Source organism: Anas platyrhynchos, chromosome Z, assembly GCF_047663525.1.
Source record: "Anas platyrhynchos isolate ZD024472 breed Pekin duck chromosome Z, IASCAAS_PekinDuck_T2T, whole genome shotgun sequence".
Classification (NCBI taxonomy): Eukaryota; Metazoa; Chordata; class Aves; order Anseriformes; family Anatidae; genus Anas; species Anas platyrhynchos.
The window spans coordinates 3,421,106-3,442,806 of NC_092621.1; the positions used below are offsets into that span (position 1 = coordinate 3,421,106).

At 44.6% G+C, this 21,701-nt stretch overlaps 2 protein-coding genes across 6 annotated transcripts in view; both read right to left on the minus strand.

The window, feature by feature from the left end:
* The window catches only part of ARK2N (arkadia (RNF111) N-terminal like PKA signaling regulator 2N), a 45,923-nt gene extending 38,586 nt beyond the window's left edge, over positions 1-7,337 (minus strand). Inside the window, exons 1-2 of one of the 5 annotated variants that reach the window (XM_038170126.2) lie at positions 4,352-4,549; positions 3,706-3,767 (exon numbers count right to left, since the gene is read on the minus strand). The gene's annotated coding sequence lies outside the window, so the exon portion shown is untranslated. Of the gene's footprint in view, positions 1-3,705; positions 3,768-3,809; positions 3,832-4,351; positions 4,575-7,207 lie in introns of those variants that run through there. The other 4 variants (XM_027446172.3, XM_038170125.2, XM_027446174.3 and 1 more) reach the window with 4 other exon arrangements.
* Positions 7,338-11,805: 4,468 nt separating this feature from the next.
* Positions 11,806-21,110, minus strand: HAUS1 (HAUS augmin like complex subunit 1). The gene is made up of 9 exons (XM_027446853.3): positions 20,916-21,110; positions 20,459-20,633; positions 19,402-19,537; positions 18,282-18,416; positions 17,208-17,331; positions 16,374-16,439; positions 14,954-15,025; positions 13,129-13,176; positions 11,806-12,093 (listed from the first exon to the last, which is right to left on the minus strand). Exons 1-9 carry the CDS (start codon positions 20,949-20,951, stop codon positions 12,010-12,012), a joined length of 876 nt encoding a protein of 291 aa, XP_027302654.1. The 5' UTR covers positions 20,952-21,110; the 3' UTR covers positions 11,806-12,009.
* Positions 21,111-21,701: the final 591 nt, after the last annotated feature.

Sequence of the window (21,701 nt, forward strand, 5' to 3'; positions counted from 1 at the left end):
GCTTCCTGGCCCAGCCTTTATCACTCTTCCCTAAAATTTTGCTTGTACCAGGTTACTTAGATCTCACTACAGGAGCTGGCATTCCCACAGAGCAAGAACTGGGAGAGTAAACTGAGGAGTCAGGAGATTTCCAGCTGATTAGAAACCACGGTACAGGAGAACCGTGCTATCTCAATCTTATCTGGCTATCATGTTAAGTTGCTTCTTTTTACTTCAAGTTTGACAGGACTGTTGGAGCATACAGTGCAAACTGCTATCATGGAAACGTAATATTCCCAATGAAAAAACAATTACTGAAATGGTGGAAACTACTCACAGACAACTGGCACGGCAAAGCCTGGCTCTCAGCTCTTCCCAGCTCTGCTACTGAGAGCCTCTTGGTCTCTATCCATTTTGAATGAATGGAAGTGAAATCTGCTTTCTCTGAAATCTGCTTTCTCTTTAGTCCTGGAAGACTAAAGACCAAGCACTATGAAATAAGACATTACAGAAGAAACGTGGCAAGAACATTATCCAACCACAGTCAGTTTCTGCCTGCTCACTTTGAGGAAATTATAAAGCATAAAAGCAGAAGAGCATCCTGCAGGATGCTGCAGAAGTTTCATTATGAAATCAAAGCTAAGATGCAAGTACACTGAAACAAAAATGCTAGCTTGAGTCTTAACTACCTGCATTTAATTGAAGTGTCCACCTATTCTTATGACTTAAAAGCTGCCAGACTGAGACCCAACAGCTTTCAGCTGTCTTCTGGGAGACGAGTATCACAAGGTGTGATATGGCCAAAGTCCGTACACTATTTTGTTAATTAAATCCACTTCTGAACATTCAGGAGACAGGCTATGTGGTGAAACTGATTAAAAAATATCTTCTTAAATAAAAAGGGGTACTAGGTCGGATGCCTGGGAATCTAAAGACGACTCACCACACAGCCATGGGCACGTTACTTGACCTCCCTGTGCATTCAGTAATGCATCTGCAACGGTGTAACAGCAACACCTCAGGCACCAAGCTGCATCTCATTTCCAGTCCTGAATGAGTAATGGCCATGTGCCTCAACTGCAGAAACAAAGTCACATCCGTGCAGAAATTACTACACCATACCAGCTCTGCTCGTGCTCATCAGCCGTGTGAAGGGGGAACACAAACAAGTGTGAACAGGCAACCACAAATTTCAATTCTAACTTCACAGCAACTGGGTGAGCGACATTATCAGTTGCTCCAGGCGAGTTCAGAGATGGACTTGGGATAAAGCACCTGCAGAGGCTTATAGTTACTCTATATCTAAATTAGTATTTAAAAAAAATAAATAAAGATAATATTTTCTGTTGGTTTTGTTGTTTTTTTTCCTCCCCACAGAACTGCCCGTTTGTAGCAGTTACATCCTAGCTCCCAATTTGTAGACTCAAAGCAGAAATTTCTGCTGCAGCTGATCCCGGTGCTGTAACAGCTCAGCTGCCCCGCAGCTACAGCACCGAAGTCAAAAGCTCTGGTTCTCTGCTGAGCTCCGCTTCATGTGCTGGAAAACAGAGCCAGAAGTGGCTTCCTTGCTGACCTGCACACAGCCTAAGCTGCAGTCTCAGCGCTGTAATCGTGCAGCAGTTCTTCTTTATCCCCGTGCTCTCTCCCAGCCCCGAGCCCGTCACGCTCTCCCGCGGCCGTTTCATTTTTGGTTCCCCACAATGCACAAGTCAGCAAACACTGTTCAAGTTCTGGTACTTCCTTCCAGGAGAGCCTCTTCTGAGGTGTGAGTTACGTGCTTGCAGTACTGAAATCTCTCACTTTGATCTCGTAAATGTGTTATTAAGCCTGCTGCCCAGCTTCTGTCAATGTTTACGGCTTTGTGAGCCACATGGTCAGCTGCAGGCGAAAACACAGAAGCAGAGATGGACCATAGACCCCGTGCTGTCAGAAAGTACCATCAACCCACTGCCTTTGAGATGTTACAGAGACCGAGACACAGGTTGATGGAACAACTTACTCATGTGAAAAGTTTCCAAGCTTTCAATTTTTTAGTGGTAATATTTTGGCTAGAGCGTAACCAGACTGCTCAAGCAGAGCGGAGCCACCTCAGCACGGCGTGCGGATGCTCCCTCCCTGGAAATAGCTGTTTTTGTGAGATGCTGTTATCTTGTGGGTCACAAACGTCACGGGCATCCTTGGTGGAGCAGGGGGCTGATGGGATCATGTGTAAGAGATAGTGAAGAAAGTGAAGAAAATCTGTTCCAGCCTTGGAGGCGAGGTGAAAAAGCCTGCACTGTAAATGTAAACACCCAGCAAGGAGACAGGGGGGTCAGGAAAAACAAGGCAATTATTTCTTGTTGTTCTGATCAAGTTACACCACCTTATCTCCGTAACGCTTAGCGTTCAAAGCCCCTCACGACTCTCTATATTTACTCTTTGTTCATCCAGTCTTATCTTACCCCACTAATCCCCACCTTGTCCACGCAGCCAGCTGCCCGTTTGCCAGACGCAGGCAGACATCCTTCCTTCCTACCTCCCCGTTATCGCTTACGGCACAGCTCGGCTCGTGTGCTGGGACCGCCGCGCATTTACCGTTCCCAACTGCCTTGCGGTCGGCTTCAGGTTTCTTCCCCTTTTGCTTCCCCCCACGGTACCCAGCTCGACGCATCCGCTCATTTCCAAGCTCATTTTTTGTGTGCTTCGGGTTTTTACTGAGCGGGCAGCCCTCGTGCAAGAGCAGAGGGCCAGGCTGCGCCGCGCGCTGTGCGCAAGGAAAGAGCCCTTTCCTCTTCCTGATTTCTCAGGAATTTCTCATCACATCTCTTTGTGAAGCCTGTGTGCTAGCCAACTAGCAATTAGCTCGAAGAGCAAACAGAAATAGTCAACACATTATAATTAAAAATTCAAGTGCTTAAAATGAGTCACAAGTGTTATTCTCATACTTGAGCACAAATACCAGCTGCCTGTACTCACGTACTGCCTTCCTTCACCCCCCGTCCCTCCTCCCAGCCACACAGACAAAACACCAGCCTTGCTGGTATGCCAGAACCACAGAGAGCAACCTTTTATTAGCTTTTAGTAGCTACATAACCACCTGCTTTGGAGCTTCCTTCGCCAGCAGCAGGCTCCTCTAGATCACCGGACACGTGAAATGCTCAGAAAACTGCTGAAAACCGACTGCCGCGAGGGAGATGAGCTCACTGCACTTCATCCCACTGCTCCTGTACCCAGCGTTTACCTGCCATCTGAGCTCCATGTGGGGTGTCTGGGTTTAGCAAACACGCCTCACAAGCAACTTAGTGTTCTCCTCAGAGGACACTTATTTATTGCCTCCACAAAGGTAGCTCTCCCTCCTCCAGGGCAGCAGGGAAGCTGCTCTTCTCTCAGAAATGGTGATTACGGGTGCGAAGGGAGGCAGGAGGGCCACACGATGAACACCTCAGAGGAGCACCGTGGTCCCACTTATCTGGAGTGCATGGTGTATCACCAAGGTCAGACCTTGGGTTTATTAACCGATCTAGGCAACTGAAAACACTTTAAGACAAACATTTTAAGTGTAAATGTTTGTCTGCTGTTCTAAGGAGAGAGATAATGCATTTGTACTTAAAGTTTTTTGCGTGCAAACTGCAAGTATCCTGTCCTGTAAGAAGACTGCTATTCAGTCTTAAGCTTGACAAGTACCAGAAAAGACTTAAAGCCAAATAAAAATCTACTCGGAGGGGAGGCGTTTAAGAGAAAACTTACACTTTTCAGGAGATGATTACGGGTCCAAAGCTTTACTGCTCATTCACTTTTAAAAGCCAGAACTACGGTAAAAAAAAAATGAAAAATAACAAATCGGGACTTACACTTTTGCCACAGCCCCTCCACGTCCAAGCTGCTGGAGCCCTTGAGGTGCAGTGGGGCACTTTGTGCTGGCTTAAAGCAGGCAGGGAGGTGCCAGTAAAACCCAGTTTAACCCAGTTACCGCCTCACACAGGTACCTACAGACACCGACACGAGCAGCCGGACCCTGCCACGAAGCAACCAGGGCGTGAGCACAGCCGGGGCAGGCTGCGAGCCCCCTGCCAGCTGCTCAGCCCCCCCAAAAAAATAGGGGGCGAGACCTCCCCGAGGGGTCTGAGGGGGTGTTTGGAGGATAGCCTCGATGCCAAGCCGTGACATTGAGACTGGGGAACGCGCCTGGCTTTCCCCAAATAAAAATAAAAATTAAAATAAATAAAATCACCCCCCTGCCGCACCGCAGACCCCCAAAAGTTGTGCTTTCCTCCCCAAAATCTCTCTCACACACACACAAACTCCCACCCCCCTCAGGGAGCCACACCGTGACGGGACGCGGGGTAACGGCGGCCACAGCGGCCGGGCCCCGCCCGCTCCGCACAGCGCTCACCTGGGCGCCGAGGGCCCCTCCTGGCCGCCTCCTCCTCCCCCCCGGGGGGGCAGCGGCTGGGGCATGGACGGCCGGGAGGAGCCGGGGGGGGGTCTCCGCTGCCGCCCCGACACCGGAGAAAATGTCCCCGGAGGCCGCGGGGCTCCGCCGCCCGCCGTCACTTCCGTAGCCGGAGCAGGCGAGCGCCGAGCAGAGCGGCCGCCGCCCCGCAGCGCCTCGCCGCGGCGGAGGCCGGGCAGCGGGAGAGGGGAATGGCGGCGGGGAGCGCGCGGGAGGGGAGCCCTGAGGCGGCTTCCTCCTCAGGGGAGCGTGGGGTGAAGGGAGAGAGGCGTGTGTGGGAATAAAGATGTGTCCTGAGTGTGGTTTTTGACCGAAAGAGGTGGGTTTTGTCCGAAAGAGGGAGTGTTGGGGGGTGGTGCGGAGCGGCCAGTGTTTGTAGGAAATAGCCAATTCGTCCAAAATTGGTGCGTTCAGAATCGGTGTGTCAAATGCAGCCCATCCGAAATCACCACGTCCAAAATCATCACATCGAGATCACCACATATGAAACTGGCACACAAACCGGCCCGTCTGAAGTTGCCCCATCCAAAATTGGCACCTCAGAACTGGTGCATCAAAAATCACCACATCCAAAATCGCCACATCAAAAATCGGCCCGTCCAGAATTGGCACATCCGAAATTGGCACCTCAAAATTGGCACATCAAATTTGGCCCCGTCCAAAATCACCACATCCGAAATCAGCCTGCCCAGAATCGGCATGTCAAAACTGGCACATCAAAATCGGCACATTCAAAAACTGGCACGTAAAATTGGCCTGTCCGAAATCGGCCCATCCAAAATTGGCCCATCCAAAATTGCCCCGTCCAAAACTGGCACATAAAATCAGCCCATCTGAAATCAGCACATCCAAACTGGCCCTTCCAAAATCCGCCCATTCAAAATCAGCCCATCCAAAATTTGGCCCACCCATCCAAAATCAGCCCATCCCAAACCAGTGGTCTCATTAGCAGAGGGCACAAGGAGGGCACTGTGAGAAGACAAAGGGTGATGGGTATACATTGAACCACAGGAGGTTTTGTTGCCCCACGAGGAAGGACTTTACAGTGAGGTGACAGAGCACGGGGACAGGCTGCACAGGCTGGTTGTGCGGTCTCCTGCTCTGGAGATATTCAAACCCACCTGGATGCCATCGGGGTGACCCTGCTGGGCAGGGGTTGGACTGGGGATCTCCTGAGGTCCCTTCCAACCTCTGCAATTTCATGAACGAGCCCTGGGCACCCCTGCTGGCAGCTCAAACCCAGAACCACCCCTGCTCTCCCAAGCAGCTTTAGCCGTGCCCTCCCAGCAACTAAAACCATCTCTGGGCAACCTCTGGTTCCACATCCCAGCCTCTCTGTTTGAAGGAAAGGACATGCTTCGGGGGCATGACTCCTGAGAGACAGCCAGCACACGGTTGCACACGCATTAGGATGCGGCAGCGAGGAACAGGCAATGCCGTGTTGGACGGCACACAGGAAAGCATAACGACACAGGCGAGGGCGGCGAGCATCTGCCGCACATTTGCAAAGAAGAGTGATAAATGGAAAGGAGCTCAAAGAGCCACAACTGAAGGAATCAGCAGCCCAGAGGCATTACGAAAAGAAAGAAGAGGTTCTGAATATAATAGGTACAATATAATTAGTAAACTAAGCAGGGACACATTAGTGATCTGTAAATATTTGAATGAGGTAAATGGCATGAAGGGAGAAGACTGGTGATACATTAATGATTTTAATGGGGTGAAATTAAGAAAGGGCATGTTTAAGCTGAGAATCAGGGTGGAAAGCTTTTGAATAGAGAACCGTAGGCTGGAAAATTGTCTCCCTAAGGGAAGTGGTGAAAGCTTTATTGCCTGAGACTTTAAATGCCAGATTAGGAGAAATACCAGGGGGATCGTTTTGAATTTTCAGGGAGATAGGCTGAAAGATTAGGAGAGGAAGAAGAAAAGTGAGAGGTGGTGCTGGCTCCAGGAATTCAGGGAGTACAGCCTAGCAACTCCTGTACACTCCTTTGGCTCCCTTTTATCACTCTTAGGCTGCATCTGCCAACAGTGAAATTATTTCAGCATTAGTTACCCCCACAAGGAAGCGATAAGAACTCCTCTGCCACAATGAGAGGCTGAGACACGGGAGTCTCGGCAGAGCACCTCTCGAAGGCTCACGGGGAAACAGCAGAGGTTTGTTTAGCTATGGAAGGAGGCGCAGCACGAGCTTCCAGGGGACCTCGACATCCCCTCTGCAGCACTTGTGCTTCCCCAAAGACAATGGGAGGAAATTAGCTCAGCGTTCGCCTGCGGTGTGATGATGTCTAGCAGGCGCAGGAATGACCCTGTGCTGTGCTCCCGTGTCAAAGTAAAAGCTGGATGCCAAGCTGCTCGGCTGGTAAGCGTTTCCAGGCTGGTTTCCCTCGCTGGGTCTTGCAGGGAGAGCAGAGTACCTCCTCCGTACCTGCTCACACCTTTTGTCCTCCCCCAGGGCAGAAGTTTCCCTCCAGCTCCAGACCGGGAGAATGATTTTTCAAGAGCCCATCCCCGTGGGTCCACAGGCACATTACTAAACATCCTCTGCAGAAGGAATATATAGAAACTTCACCTTCTGAGTAACATTTAAAAAACGCCCATTTTCCAAGCTCAGCTGCAGGCTGCCAAGCATCTGAAGTCACAAAAGCTGAAACCCAGCCAAGCCATCCTCTCCATGCTCCTGCTCCCTCACGACGTCGCACCATTTCCTCCACTTGCTGACCTGGGATCAGAGAAGAGGCGCCCAGGACACCAGCACTGGGGTGTCAATGCCCCACACAGCCCTAAAATGCTCACCTCTTCTCTAGCTGCAGCCCTCCTCTCCCAGGGAAGGAAGAAAGCCAAACCTTCCTCACTGCTGGGTTTTGCCAGCCAATGTTGGCTAATTAAGCAGCTGTGCTGTGCTGCTTAATTAGCATTAAAGGCACATCTAGCATGGGGCTAGAGGAAACATTTATTACATTAGGTCTTGAGTTTGGAGGGTTGGTGGTGTTTTTTTAAAATTTATTATTTTTTTTTTTTGAACCAGAGATTGCACAGTTTAGGAAGAATGGTGTAATGCTGAATTACTTAAAGACAGATGGAGGTAGTGCTGTGTCCTACCACGTAGGTGGAAGCCAGCTAAGAATGAAGGAAATGCAAGTTTGACTTGAAGCACATGCTTACTGGTAAAGCCTCTGCTTACTCACTTGTGATTTATTTTTTTATTTTTTTAAGTGAAATATTTCTGAATTAGAGAAGCAGAAATCCTTCCAGCCTGGAACATGATTGCTTTAATGAAGTTAGTGCATAAAAAAACGTAAAATGTTTCTAAAGCCACATGAAGATACTAACAGCAACAACATACTTGGAGACGAAGCTGAAGGATTTCCTACAGCATGCACGGCTGTGCAGACCAGAATTACTGTCGTTCCAGCACTGGTCCCTGTAATTTGAAAACTCAAAGAGTAGCTTAGAAATCTTTCCCAGACCTATTCAGTACTAGATGTGATTAAAAAAAATACTTAAGTACATTTACAGGCGTGTTGGCACATCCCTTTCTTTTTTTTTGTTTTGTTTTGTTTAGAACTTCCCAAAACAGAACTCTTTATCAAAAGAATATTTGGAGTGTTTTACAGGAGACAGTACAACATGCAGCCAACCTCCTTTTCAAATACATCTTGAAACTATAGTAAGATTTTTAAAATGTATTTAATTTCAAAGTTCTCTATCTACTTAAGGGTTGAGATGAACGAAGAAAATTTTGAATGCTTTCAGCCAAAGCAAGCTTAAAAAGCAACCTCAGTGAACCATTTGAAACAAATAGAGTATTTGTACAATATGGACTAGACAAATTATAGCGAAGAGAGTCCATCCACATCTTTTGATCCAATGTATTTAGAGTAAATATATATGTATTTTATCTCATTGGCCTGAATTTTGCCTTTTTTTTTTCTCTAGCATTTTATTCTTGTTATTCTAGTTTAAGTACCTAAGTGGTTTCATTTAAATAAATCCATACCACTGAGCTCATTTGAAGATTATTTTTTTTTATTATTATTTTCTAAAGCAATTATTATTTTGCATGCTGTCCTGATAAGAACAGTCTATCACTTTGTGGTAAAATTTATTACTCATTTATACAAGTTTATACTTGAGGTTGACCACTGATTTTCATGCCTACTGCATAATTTTAAATCCTTTTTTTATTTTTTTTTTCCAGGTGGAATTGGGATCCTCATATTTCTTAGGGAGGAACTGAGTGAGCTGTGACAAAGCACACGTGTCCTGCATGGGTTGGCAGTACAACGAGGCAATCCCCAGCTCAGGCTGAGCTGAGGGAGCCCCACATGACTGGAAGCCTGGGCAGGTGTTATTATTACACAGCATCCCCAAAAATCAGACTCAGGGTGGAGCAGCTGATGTAATCTGCAACTGGGCTGAAGAAGCGAAAGCCTCCCCAGGCAACTGTGTCATTCCCAGTTGGGTGATTATTTCCTAATATACAGCAGCAGAGAGGTCCAGCTGGCAGCCTCCTTCCAGGCTGCAGCACAGCTCCCTGCCACCAGCTCTGACCTCCGTGGAAACACTCAACAGCTGCCAGGGCAGAGGGCAAAGCCCAAAATCAAACATTTTCTCAGCCAAGCGCGCTCCTGTCTCGGCAGCACCTCTGCAAGTTGTTCCTGTGCTGGCATCCGATCCCCAGTTTGGAAAAGCTGGGCTGCCCTAAAATACCAGCGGCGAGCAGGGATGTCTCTGATCGCCTTGCAATGCACCCTGCCCATGCAAACGTGTAACTGAAGAGCTGAGACATCTTACTGATAGTCCATTTGCTGCATAAATCTCATTTATTTGAATTTCCCTGCTCTCATCAAAAGCCGAACTGTAGGACCTGACAACTGGCTCCTGATTTATATTGCATGTGCTGCAGATGGCTCAGCTGTGGCACGCAGCTCGCATGCAGCTGCTGGGTATTTTTTCCCCCCTTACATTTCCAACCCTGGGAAGCAACACATGGCTATCTTTGGACAGCTCTCGAGTCAGAGTCCGGCCCTGCCAACCTCTGTAGTCAGGCTTTTTGCCAATGAGTGGGCCACAGCACATGCTGCCGTGCTGTGAAATAGCACAGCCAGGAGCCATGCAGCTGCCCTGCGGGTGCAGGCCTAGAGACCCCCCCCCTTTCTCCCACCAAGTTTCCCAACTGGTGTGGTGTTGTGTGATAAAGTTGTGCTCAGGGAGTGCCACTGCCCAGGGAAGCCTACTCAAGCCTTGAGTCACAGTAACGTGTGCAATAAAAAGCCTTCGTGTGTTAGCTGAGTAAGTCTGGAGGCTTTCATTGACAAACAGGGCTGGTAGCATCCTCGAGCAGTCATCTAATCCATCTTACTATCTCCCAGCATGATCAACACTCCTTAGCATAATAAATGCTTAAGCAAAGCATTTCTGATCTGCTCTTAAAAGCCTCAAGTGATTAAGATTCCGTAATTGACAGGTCATGACCTCCAGTGCCTTACAATGGCTTCCTTGTTAAACTGCTCTCTAACGTCTGCCCAGATATGTTGTTTCTAAGACTATGACTTTTTCCCTTCCACAACAGGAAAAATTACCTCTTTGAGGCAATTTCCCCTTCGCCTGTTTAACCTATGCGTATATACAGAATATACAGCTCATCCACCTGTTCTTGCCGTCTTGATTTTTAGCCCAGAAAGAACTGAAGATAATAGTCATGAAACCAAGGCAACTAGTACTTTCCTAACTTTCTAATTAAAAATCCTGAAGGTAAACATCAGCTCTCTCTGGCATCTGGAAGAAGACAGATCCCACAGGCGTCAGCTCTAAGAACATCCTTTAATTCTTCCCCATCAAGGTGAGGCAAGGAAGGTCACAAGGTGATGAGGTTGTAATGCTTTACTTACTCTGTCTTCCTGAGCTTGCAGCTTCTTAGAAATCAGAAATGCACATAATCATCATAACCATCAGGTGCCAATCTCATGATCTTATTGCTTCAAGTGAGGACATGAAACAACAGAATCTCTCATCCTGCAGATCAGTGAAATCAATTTCTGAATCGAAACAAGCAGCAGCTCCTGGTGACAGGCACACCAGGCTCAACCATTACCATAATCTTTTGCAACTGTAATTGCGAACAGATGTAGCTACAGATTGCTACTGAGAGCACCACAGCTATTTATCTGGACAGTACCTGGTACACTTGTCTGATACAAATGGCCCATGGTCCATGCTCCATGTCTCTAGGTGTTGACGCTTCCCAGGTTCCCTCCCCACTGCAAGCTTCTCAGATTCTGGCTTTTTCATACAAAACAGCTTTTAAGAACTTGGGTGTTCATGGCTTGTGTGGTGATGGCATAGAAGGAGGAGGGTTCCACAGGCCCTTTTGGAAGATGACATTTGACATAGAAGTAGAAGGGTCAATCTAGCCTCAAACTACTATCTCACAGTAGGTCTGCAAAGATACCCACGTCTTTAGACCTCTGAAAGTCTTACTACATGTATAAAGCCCCTTTATTGTTTTTAAAGTTACTCCATTGCTATCCATAAAGCTATCTTTTGTACTTTCATATGCTTAACACCAGAATGTAATGAAGGGAAAAATTGAGAGCTACTGGTTTGTTGTCTAAGTGTTCAACATGGGCAAACTTTATAGGTTTAGGGTAATGGGTTTCCATTTTCTCAGATGGCAAAGAAACTACAGATTCTTAGGCAGTTGGTACTGCTGCTTTGCACTCCAGCTCTTACTTGTGTGAGCAGTAGAATTTGTTGATGTGTGAAGCCTGTCTGACAAACCATATGAGGCAAGTCACAGCTGAATTTGTCTCCATTAAAGTAGACAGCCATTGGTCACACACACAAAAATCCACTTTGTGGGTTGTCCCAAATGCTGCAGGGCTTTAAAACACACTGGGAACTACAATTCTAGGCCCTATTATAGGTCCCTATACAGCCCTAGGCTATATTTTCACATTACTTGTATTGATTAATGTATCAAATCCCTGTTGAAGACATGAAATAAAGTTGATTTCATTCCCCCTTAAAGAAACCACCCAAACTAAGAATCTACAATTCATCTTCAAAAACTTGGTAAACATTAGACATAGTATGTGTGGTAGAAAAAATTGATGCCTCTCCAATTCTGAAATAACAAGAAAAGGAGAGCAAAAGCCAATGGTCTAGTAAGTGCAAGGCTCCTGTCATTACCATATTTGCACCACTAAAGCAAGGACTCCAGGGAAATAAAAAAATACAACCCAGAGCCTGGACACAGAGACAGTTAGTTCAATTCTGTGTGGTAAGGGCCTACCAGATGCTGGTAGGGACGGTTCTTGGTGAAGGTGCCATCTGGAGGTTGGTTACAGGTTTGTATCACTCATGGAAAAATAACTGATAGAGAAAACAAGAAGCTTGCATATTACTTTATAAAAAGTGACATTTACAAATGCATGGCTACCCGAACCCTTAAGAAAGATTACACTTCCTGAAAGGTGACAAGCATGCCATCGGACAGCAAGATGAGTAAGGCAGAAAGCTGCAGAAATACAGTGAGTCCAAACTAGTGCAAGTAAAATAGAAATTTGGAAAAGAAATCTTCCGTTCAAGCCACTTCAGGTGAACTTGTTTTTTCTGGATTCTGGCATCTCGAGAGTCAGCATGAGAATCTCCTTTGAGAGCTCTGCCTCCAAGTCATTCTAGCAGGAGAAAAAAAAGGCACAAGAGAACTCAGCGATCACACACAGTAGTTTTCATATATTCTTCTGACACAAACACATCTGCAGAGATCAAACCTCAAGATATTATTAGCACTGATTAACCCAAGCATTGAACTGAAAGTTCTCGCTGCTGCAAGTGGCGGTAGTATCAGTAGTCACTACAGAGGAACCTCCAAAAGAACAGCCAAAATCACTCGGTAGCCTTTGTACTGTGCCCCGATGGGACACCTTTGAGCTGAACTGATATGCTCTAGAGTGTACACACCTGAGAAAAGCATTACAGGCTGCTAAGGTGCGCTTGCATTTCTGGAACATAAATAAGTGGATCACCAACCTGACTAGTCCTATATGAAAACATATAGAATACTCTCAAATAAATGTGCTTTCTGATCACAGTTTTAAGGTTTATCACTAAATGCCTTGTGCCGTGTCTATAAACAAGCAGACAGTAACCCAAAGAAATCAAAGACAGCTTCTATGCTCAGACATGGCCCAGCTCGCTCTGGAAAGGTACATACAGAGTTCCCAAACATCTTTAGATGAACTTTTCCTCACCAATGCCTTGCAGGTTACACAAGCATGTATGAAACAGGCATTGTGTTTTATAGGGAAAGGTCCCTGTTGCAGTCCACAAGGCAGCTGTTCAATAACACATGGGCCCTACTACCCTTTGAGAATTCAGGCACAGTAATGAAGGTCATGAGACCAAGAAGCTGTGGCACAGTTGAGTGAATAAACATTCTGACAGGTGAAGCAGAAAATCCAGAGGGATACAGATACATAATCCCCACTGATACCATTATGCTCAACTGCCCTTGTAGCTTTAGATATCGTGCCTCCAACAGTTCCTCCTACCAATATGCACTACTTCTGCCATATCAGAGCAAAAATTTCCCTCCAGAGATCATTAAGACTATGATCTGAGGTAGATAAATCCACAAGCAACTTATACATATAGCTTGTTTTGGAATGACAGCACCCATTTAAATCCCTGTGAAAGATAAAAACGCTTACCAGTTCTCGTCTTGCTTCTTCAACCTTCACTTGCACAAGGGAAGGATTCTAATGAAAGAAAACGGCATAAAAATCGGTATTTCAACATGAATCGCAGAGTTCCTGCATCATCGCAAGACTCTAATCATGTGCCCCAGGGGATTTCAGGGATAATAAAATCAGTTTTGTGTACACCCTTCACATACTATAGATACTGACATTAAAAGCCTATTATCAGTTTGGTTTGGACAATCAGATATTTTCAAGATTCTGCTATAACCTGGTGTCTAAGGAAATATTTTTATCCATTTTCCAAAACTACCAATTGAGGAACTAGACTTTAAACATATCCAGGAATGAAATTATCAGAGCACAAACTTTCAGCAGTGTGCAAGTATGAACCCTCCTCCTTCATTCTGTCTGCACCAGCAGCAGGGCATCAGGGCTCTCCCTGTCTCCACTGACAGGGAGTCAGGGGAGGGAGGAATTGGGAAACCTAATCCAATTTGAACATCCTGTTTTGCTTGAGGAGAGGAGGCAGCTGCCTCTTCGAGTAAGATGGATTTAAAAGAGAATCAGTCCCATCCTCTTCTTTCATCCTTTTGTTCTAGGAGGGAGATGGCAGTATTTGTATAAGGGAGAAATCAGGTTACAGGGAGGCGTGCTGAGGAGCAGGAACTCTGTAAGGGCTGAGGGGGTGAAGGCTGGTCCAGCAGACAGGTCCCCAGTTCACAACACAAGATACATGATTCATCTCAGAATTTCTGCATGACTTTGGACAAGGCCCTTTGTTTCTCTGGACCTCTACTCCCTGCTTATAAAAATTGGAATAAATCCTTCACCTCTTGGAGGTTACCTGTATTATGAACTGCAGGGTGCTCAAATGAGGAGGTAACAGAAGCCGTAACAGGAAACTCAAATGCAAAGGCAAGCATTTAGCTTACCGCTTTATTTACTGAAGCCAAAGCCCACTCGACTATCTGCTCCAGTTTTTGCAGAATCTCACTTGAATGACAGAAAATCCTTAATACTCATCTGTAAAAGTAGTGATCTTCCAAAGGAGATCAGAAATACCAGGGCTGAGTTGTCCCAAGTATCTCAGGCGGCGATATACACACATCACACACAGCCAAAGACATTTGTTTCACAGATTTACCGTTTCCCCATGATTTCTTTAAGCCACTATTGTTTACAGAACTGACCTCAATTGAAACAGTCTTTTGTAATGTGAGTTTTTCTAATTTGAAATGATCAAACATCTTTTTTTTTATAAAAGGTGCTTCAGAGAGAAGCCTACTGAGGTGTGTTCCCAGCATCCTCAAGAGAAATCAAGGAAAATGATGGAGCAGCCAGTACTCATACAAGCTATGGTACTTGTTTAAGGAACGAAGTCTACATCTGGGTATTTCTTCATCATTTTTACAACGCTGCTCAGAGCTTCAACCTCTGCACCGTGTGCTGTGTCTGCCATATTGACAGCCTGATTTACTAATGTATTAGGACATGTGTAATCTGAAAGTTTGTTATACTATGGAAATATACATTTTCTTCTAAATTTTTGATTTCTAGCTAATTCATCTTGATACTGAGCTCAACCAGCCTATTTCTTCAGATCGCATTCCTAGACATTTTGTTAGAGCAAAGTTTGCCAGGCAAACACTCATTTTTCTGGCTTTGATTAATCAATATATGGCTTCTTGTTTTAGTAAAGTCTTTTGTTTTCACAACTCATTAATAGATCTCTACAGAGATCTTTCTATCTACATGCAACCATTTCCTTTATATTTTTGAAGTCCATTGAAGTCAATCTGACTGCATGTATAAAAGAACAGTGAAAAATAATTACAGGAGTTAAATCTAGGTAGGAGTCAAGTTCCCTCTTCACAGGCACCACTTCTTTCTGCATTTCTTCCAGTTTCTGTGGACAGAACAAAGTAGATTACATTTCATAGACTTACTTGTAGAAGTGATATAAATCAGCAAAAATACATTTACAATTATCTACAACATTTCAGAAGTCACCCATGTTGGCTAGAGGTCTTGTGATCTTTCTCAAAATGCACAGAGAACTAAAGATCTACCATTCATTCAGCTGTCAGTCAGTTAAACCCAGTTCAAATTTTACACAGATACACTTTCTCTTCCTTTCTGAGAACATACAACATTGTTACCTACAGGATAACCACCTGATCTTACCTCCCTGACAGGAGGGAGCCTGTCAACTCAGAAGCCACCAGAGGACTTTCATGGTCAACATCACTGTAGGCCACACACAGACCTGAGCCCCAAGGAAGGAGATACAGTCTCATGCCTATGCCTTGGGTGTGATAATTTTGCACAAGCAACAGAAAAAGAGTCCCCAAACATGCAGTGGTTTGCTCATTCTGTTAACAAGGGGAGGTAGTTTCTCCAGGGAGCTTAAAATTTAGCACATAACAATGCCCGTAATTTTTTTCAAATAATCAACCTAAGACATTCCGAAAAAAAAAAAAAAAAAAGGAATAAAAAAGAAAAACACACTCGGAAGATGAAGTCATCCGTGCTGCCTAATTTACAGAGCTCTTGGCAGAGCAGACATAGAAATGCCAGTGAGTCAAACATGCCCTTTTACTTAGGTTTGGGAAAATGATGAAGGTCAGATAAAGACTAGAAAGGTTCCAAGGCCATTTTGTATGTAGAATTCCAACAATTTTTAGTTAGTGCTCTTCTGAAACACTGTGCAATGTCAACATTGCCACCCAGTGCTGGTTCACAAGAATGACAACATACATTCAGGAAACCTATTTTAATTGTTCAGCCTAATAGGCAGGAAGAGAGTGTAAAAGAAATGGGAAGAGAGACTGAAATGCGCGTTTCAGTAATAGCAAGTAACATTAAAACATGTTGAGTGCAGACAGAACAACTCAAACACATTAAATATCTATAAATACTCAGAGCAAACCTGGATGATCTATAGCTAGTAACTCAAGAAGTGTGCTTTTTCCTTTAAAAACGTCCTGCTGGACTTAGGATTTAGTTTAAAATGTTATGTTTAAAGACAAGAAAAAGGCGCACAGAGGTTCAGAATCTGGGTTTCACTCAACCTTCTCTCCCTTAGCTCAGCAGTATTTGAGACCAGGTACACCCTAGAAGCAATCAGCTGGGTCATTTTATTTCGTAATTGCAATACACAGACAGCCATGTAATGAGATACATTCCACAGAATACCCACTCCATTTGCAACATGGATTGCTGTAGAAACATCTCTCTTATACCAACAGACCTACCTCAGACATGCTCACTAGTGACTGATGCATCAATGAATAATCCAACCCATTGGCAGCAAGCTTCTCCTACAAACAGGAGAGTTCAAACATAAATGACAAAATATAAGAGGAAAGAGAAAGATTTTGCCATTTCCTTGGGTTTTGATTGAAAGAGGCAAACAAGAACACAGTCTGAAAATAATAGAAACATGCTACTTTAACTACAGCTCTAGCTGGTGTATGAAATCATACTACTAAAATTTATAGTAATAAATCCTTCCTGAAAATTAGTGGGGGAAGAGCACATGGCAAGGCTATGAAGAGGTTTCTCAGTAAAACATGGTTAACACTAATTCAACATTTTCTATCTGGTATTTGTCAGGATATTGAACATCATCCAAGTATTAAGTAAAGCATTTACATATCCTTCATCACATAGGGAGAGGTGAAGAAGACAGAACAACTTCTGCCTTCAACATTTAATCATTCATTAATCCTCCCCAAATAGCTATATTCAGGATTTTGACACAATTTTCCTCAGTGAATCATATGTTCTACTGTTAATATAAGAGTATACAGACAAGTTAACAGTACATCACAGCAAGCACAAAGTAGTCTGAGCTAATATGCCTAAAAGGGAAAGTATCTTTGCATTTAGCAAAGGACATTCAGAAGAATGAGTGTGTACATATTGGGAACAATTGAAGTATGGTAACAACTCATCCTGTTAGCCCACATGTACAAAATCCAGGAGTTTAGGAAGCATCAGCAATGTCCCTAACTAGTTCTGGGCCCGATCAATCACAACTACGCCAACCTATTACAGAATCCTGTTAAGTAATTCCTTCCGTCTACCTCAGCAGCCTTAATCCTGATTTTGAAATCCTCAGATTTGTCTCTCAGGAACTTCAAGTTCTGGGATCGGCTCTCAGCCTTCACTCTTTCCACCTCAAGATAGTCCCGTGTTTTTCTAAGATCCCTAAAAAAAAAAGAAAAAGAAAAAGAAACAAGCATTTACATGCAAACAGACATCAGTATTCACATACCACTTAGTCATCTATGCTCAAGCTAAACACCATAATACAACCAACTCCAGAGGGGGAGAATGCTTGCATTTTCCTGTGAGATTCCGCCATGAAAATATCCATGGCTGTCAACTCCAGACTCCCAAGGGCCACAGGATAAAAGGGTCAAGGGGAAAGCCATCTGTGTAACAGCACAGAATAACAAGTCTTCTGCTTCATTTTGTAATTAATTCACTTAGGGACATGTTATGCAGGCTAAACTTATGGGCATAGAAAGGGGCCATGGCAAAACTGGGAGAGGCATGTGGGTCTTGCATGTGTGCTGCAACAGCACCACAATTAAAACTTTGGCAGAACCAGACAATAATTAGAATGGAAGGGAACTGTGGAGAACATCTGGACCAATGCCCAGAGAGGGGCTGATCACAGCGCACTCGGCAAAGCCCTTCAGATGACATCCTTTAGGGAATGGACTTGATACTCTTTATTTTTTTTTCTTTTAGACTCTCACTGGTTAAAGGAAATTCTTACTTAGGAATCTTTCTGGTTTTGCCTGGCTCCTTCACTCTAACTACAAAGCCTACAGTAAGTGTGGTTAGAAGATGTAGTTTGCCATCACCCTCAGGTGAAGAGGACTGGTGGAAGATGCCACCCCATATCTGAAAACTGCTTGTAAACCATTTTTGTTTTAAAATAATAGGTTTGATCATAGTCCCAAAGTCTTTTGACTTCTGAATGTGCCCATAACACACAGTTTTTGGCAGATACTTCCCAATACTGTGGATTACAGATGAATCAAAAACCTGTCAGTTCGGTTACCCTTGTTAGTTGTCACAAGGAACGCACCACACAGCAGAGATCAGCAGCACTGCTTACATCTTTCCCCTTTCCATCCATTACTCACTCCTCTAACCGCTTTTCCATCGCCAGTGCAGCAGTTAGTTTCTTATTCATGCTGGCCAACTCCAGCTCCAATTCTTTGTTTTTTGATTCTGTTGCATACAGCTCGGAACTCATATCATTAATGGCACAGAAGAAGCTGGTGGAAAGAATCAACAGGAATACTCAGACAACTTTTATGAAGCTCAGAATTATTGTTGTTTACCCACCCCATACTTTCCACAAATGACCTGTTTTTCTCATGCTATGATGCATTAGGCAACTAACCACCAGGTATTTTTGAAGAGGAAAATAAGTCACTGAAAGTATTTGCTTCCCTTAATTAGCAGAGATTTTGTCCAGAAGGGGAAACAGCCCAGCAAACTGAGTACTGGGAAAGGCTAAACAGGACCTGGCAGTCCAGTGAATATAGCCACCAGGTTTGAAATAATAAAATGCTCCACTCCTGGCTTGCCAAATTGCCTTTGAAATTCAGTTCCTGAAAATGCATGTCCCTGGGACACACCCAGAAGTATTTTATCCACTTATTCTTCTCAAGTTGTTCATTTCTGCCTACCCCTCTGTCTCTAGAGAACTGTGAGAGCAAAGCTCCTGAACATGGTTTAAAAAAAATGGATTCCAAGGCAGATTTCAGCTCCTCCTTACTGACAATGCTCAAGGAACTCCTACTGTGTTATAGTTTAAGGCCAGGCAGAAGGGAACAGAAAGAACAGACTAACAGCTGCAATTGCTCTGTGGTTGAGACAAGGAAATCTCCTTACCATAACTGAGGCCTTATAAGAGATGAGACTAAACAACCAGCTACAGTTCCACAGTCCTTGCCTCAGCAATATAAAAGCTGCTACAGCTTGTGGACAGTTGTAGTGGTCACATCCTGCAGGCACTGATCACGAAGGCATGTGTCAAAAAGAGATTTAATTGAGGCTAAGGCACCTTCAGGGCTTCAGAGGCTTTCCTTACAGGGAAAAATCAAGTGTTGTGCTCAGTTTATGTGTCCTCTAAAGCTGCCCCAGAGGTGCCAAAGAAGCTGGACAAGTAAGACCCCTATTGTGAAAGTACAATTTGAAACTGTAGAAAGGAAAATTGCACAGACCACCGCCCCAATGCGAAGTGGGAAGGACTACCTGGCAAGAGAGGTGTCCTTCGTTCCAAGTGTTATTGCACTGTTTACCAGGGTGTTGAGGTAGGTGGCGCCTTCGCTGGACAGACTGGATAATGAAAGACCCAAGCCTTTTGTGAGAAGGTCCTCTAGATACTTAGCTGAAAAACAAGTTGAAACAAAAAACAGATTAAAAAAAAACAAAAAACAGTTATTTTAGCTCTAGGTAGGACCCAATTCCACTCCAGATTTTTTTTTTTCTCTCTCTGCTATTATGGAAAGAGCCATCACGCTTGTCATATGAAACCTCTGCTAGTAATGATATTCCTTCCTACCAAGGGAGTCTGAAATTACAGCAGAGCTCACATCTATAACTGTCTGGTAGCATCTACATTCTCTGACAGCCTAAATCAACTGCACAGTCTCCATTACTACTCATTTGGTGTCAAATCACTAGAGGACTTGAAGAAAAAAACAAATGGGTTTTTTACAACATTGTCTTGTGCACAACATCACCCTCTGAACAGAGCAGTAAAATTCCTTCCTGAAAGAAGCCAATGAAGGGATGATCCTTTGGCACATCTATTAAGATCTACTATGGCCCCCTAAAAAACTCACTTGCTCCAGAAAAAATGATATTGGACACAGAGTCCAGGCTGCAAGAGCATAACTTAATCACCTCATTGTTGTTTCAGATTCTTCAACTGTTTTCCTTAGCAGTGGACTAGCACCAGCTCAGACTCTTAAATTAGCTGTAGGGTCTCTCTGCTATCTATCCAGACAATATTCTAATGCTGTTCTTATTCAGCAGGCTAGGAGGCTTTTGCAATCAACCTGCTTGTCCACATTTACAGCCTGCGCAAGCTGGCTAAAAAATTGCTTTTGACCAACCTAATGTCAGAGTGTACTTTGCTGAAAGGAAAGCACAGAGAACATTGGAGTGAAAGCTGTACCGTAACAAAAGCTAAGCTTATTGCTAGTCTGTTTTTTAAATACACTAGGTGATAAGTTTTTAATAAAAAAGTCTATGAGGTAACTAAGGAAAACTGTGATGAAACCAAGAACTGGAGCTTCTAACTCACCTTGTGCTTCATATTCTGCTGCCTTCTGCTCCGTGTCTTCTACCAGAAAAGCCAGATCTCTCTCTCTGGTTTCACTGTATTCTTTAAGATTATACAAAATTTCAACAGTCTGGGGGTTCACTTCGTAATGCGGAATGGGCTGATTCTCAAACACTTCCTTCAGCCATAAAGTAACCTGCCAGAGGATGGGGGAAAAAAAAAAAAAAAAGTCAACAGCCAAGTGAGATGAGAGAAAATAGCCGGAGCGCTGCGAGCTCTGCGTGTTCGTTTCCCCTTTAACTTCCCTCATCTCTTCAGGACCCCTGCTCACCTCCTAATTTTATAAATCTCACCTTTTTATCCCCACGCCCTGTTGGCTACAGCGGCGCTGGAGACCCCAACCACCACAGCTCCCCCTCTTCTCCTCCCCTTCTCCCCCGAGCCCGGTGCCGAGCGGTGCCCCCCCCCCCGCCATTACCTGCCGCAGCTTCTCCATGGTGTCCGCCTCAGCCATCAGCCGCCGCCTTGAGCCTCCCGCCTCCACCCCGGCCTTCCCCGCGCGCCGCGGGGCCTGCTGGGAGCTGTAGTCCTGCGGGAGCGCCCCGCCGCCCCTGCCGTGTAGCCACAACTGCGGTTGTCCTCTCGTTTGTCTTTTGGGGTCTGATTTTTAGCACCTGAAGCTCTTTTGTTTTATACTTTTTATAGTTTTTTTTTATTATTATTTTTTTTATTAGGCCTATTGCTTTATCCTTTATCCTATTGCTTCATCCTTGCGGCAGTTCAGCCACAAGGTCGCTAACGGACAAGCATCCGGGTGCTCTCTATTTAAAGTTTGCTTAGATACGAGGTTACAATATCCTAACTTTAAAATCTCAAAGCTCAAATAAAAATAATAAAAAAGTGCAATTCACTAACTGCAGTCGTTGCTTTTAACAGAGCTGATCGACGTGCTCTGAATGTTTTGAAGGAATTTGCTTTTTCTTCTTATGCACCCAGTAGTTTAAGAAGTCTTTAGTCAGTAAAATATTGAAGTGGTTTTTGATGGAATTTTATGTTTCATGCGTATCACGATACAAATTACAGAATCACAGAATCACAGAATTTCTAGGTTGGAAGAGACCTCAAGATCATCGAGTCCAACCTCTGACCTAACGCTAACAGTCCCCACTAAACCATATCCCTAAGCTCTACATCTAAAAGTCTTTTAAAGACTTCCAGGGATGGTGACTCCACCACCTCCCTGGGCAGCCTGTTCCAGTGTCTA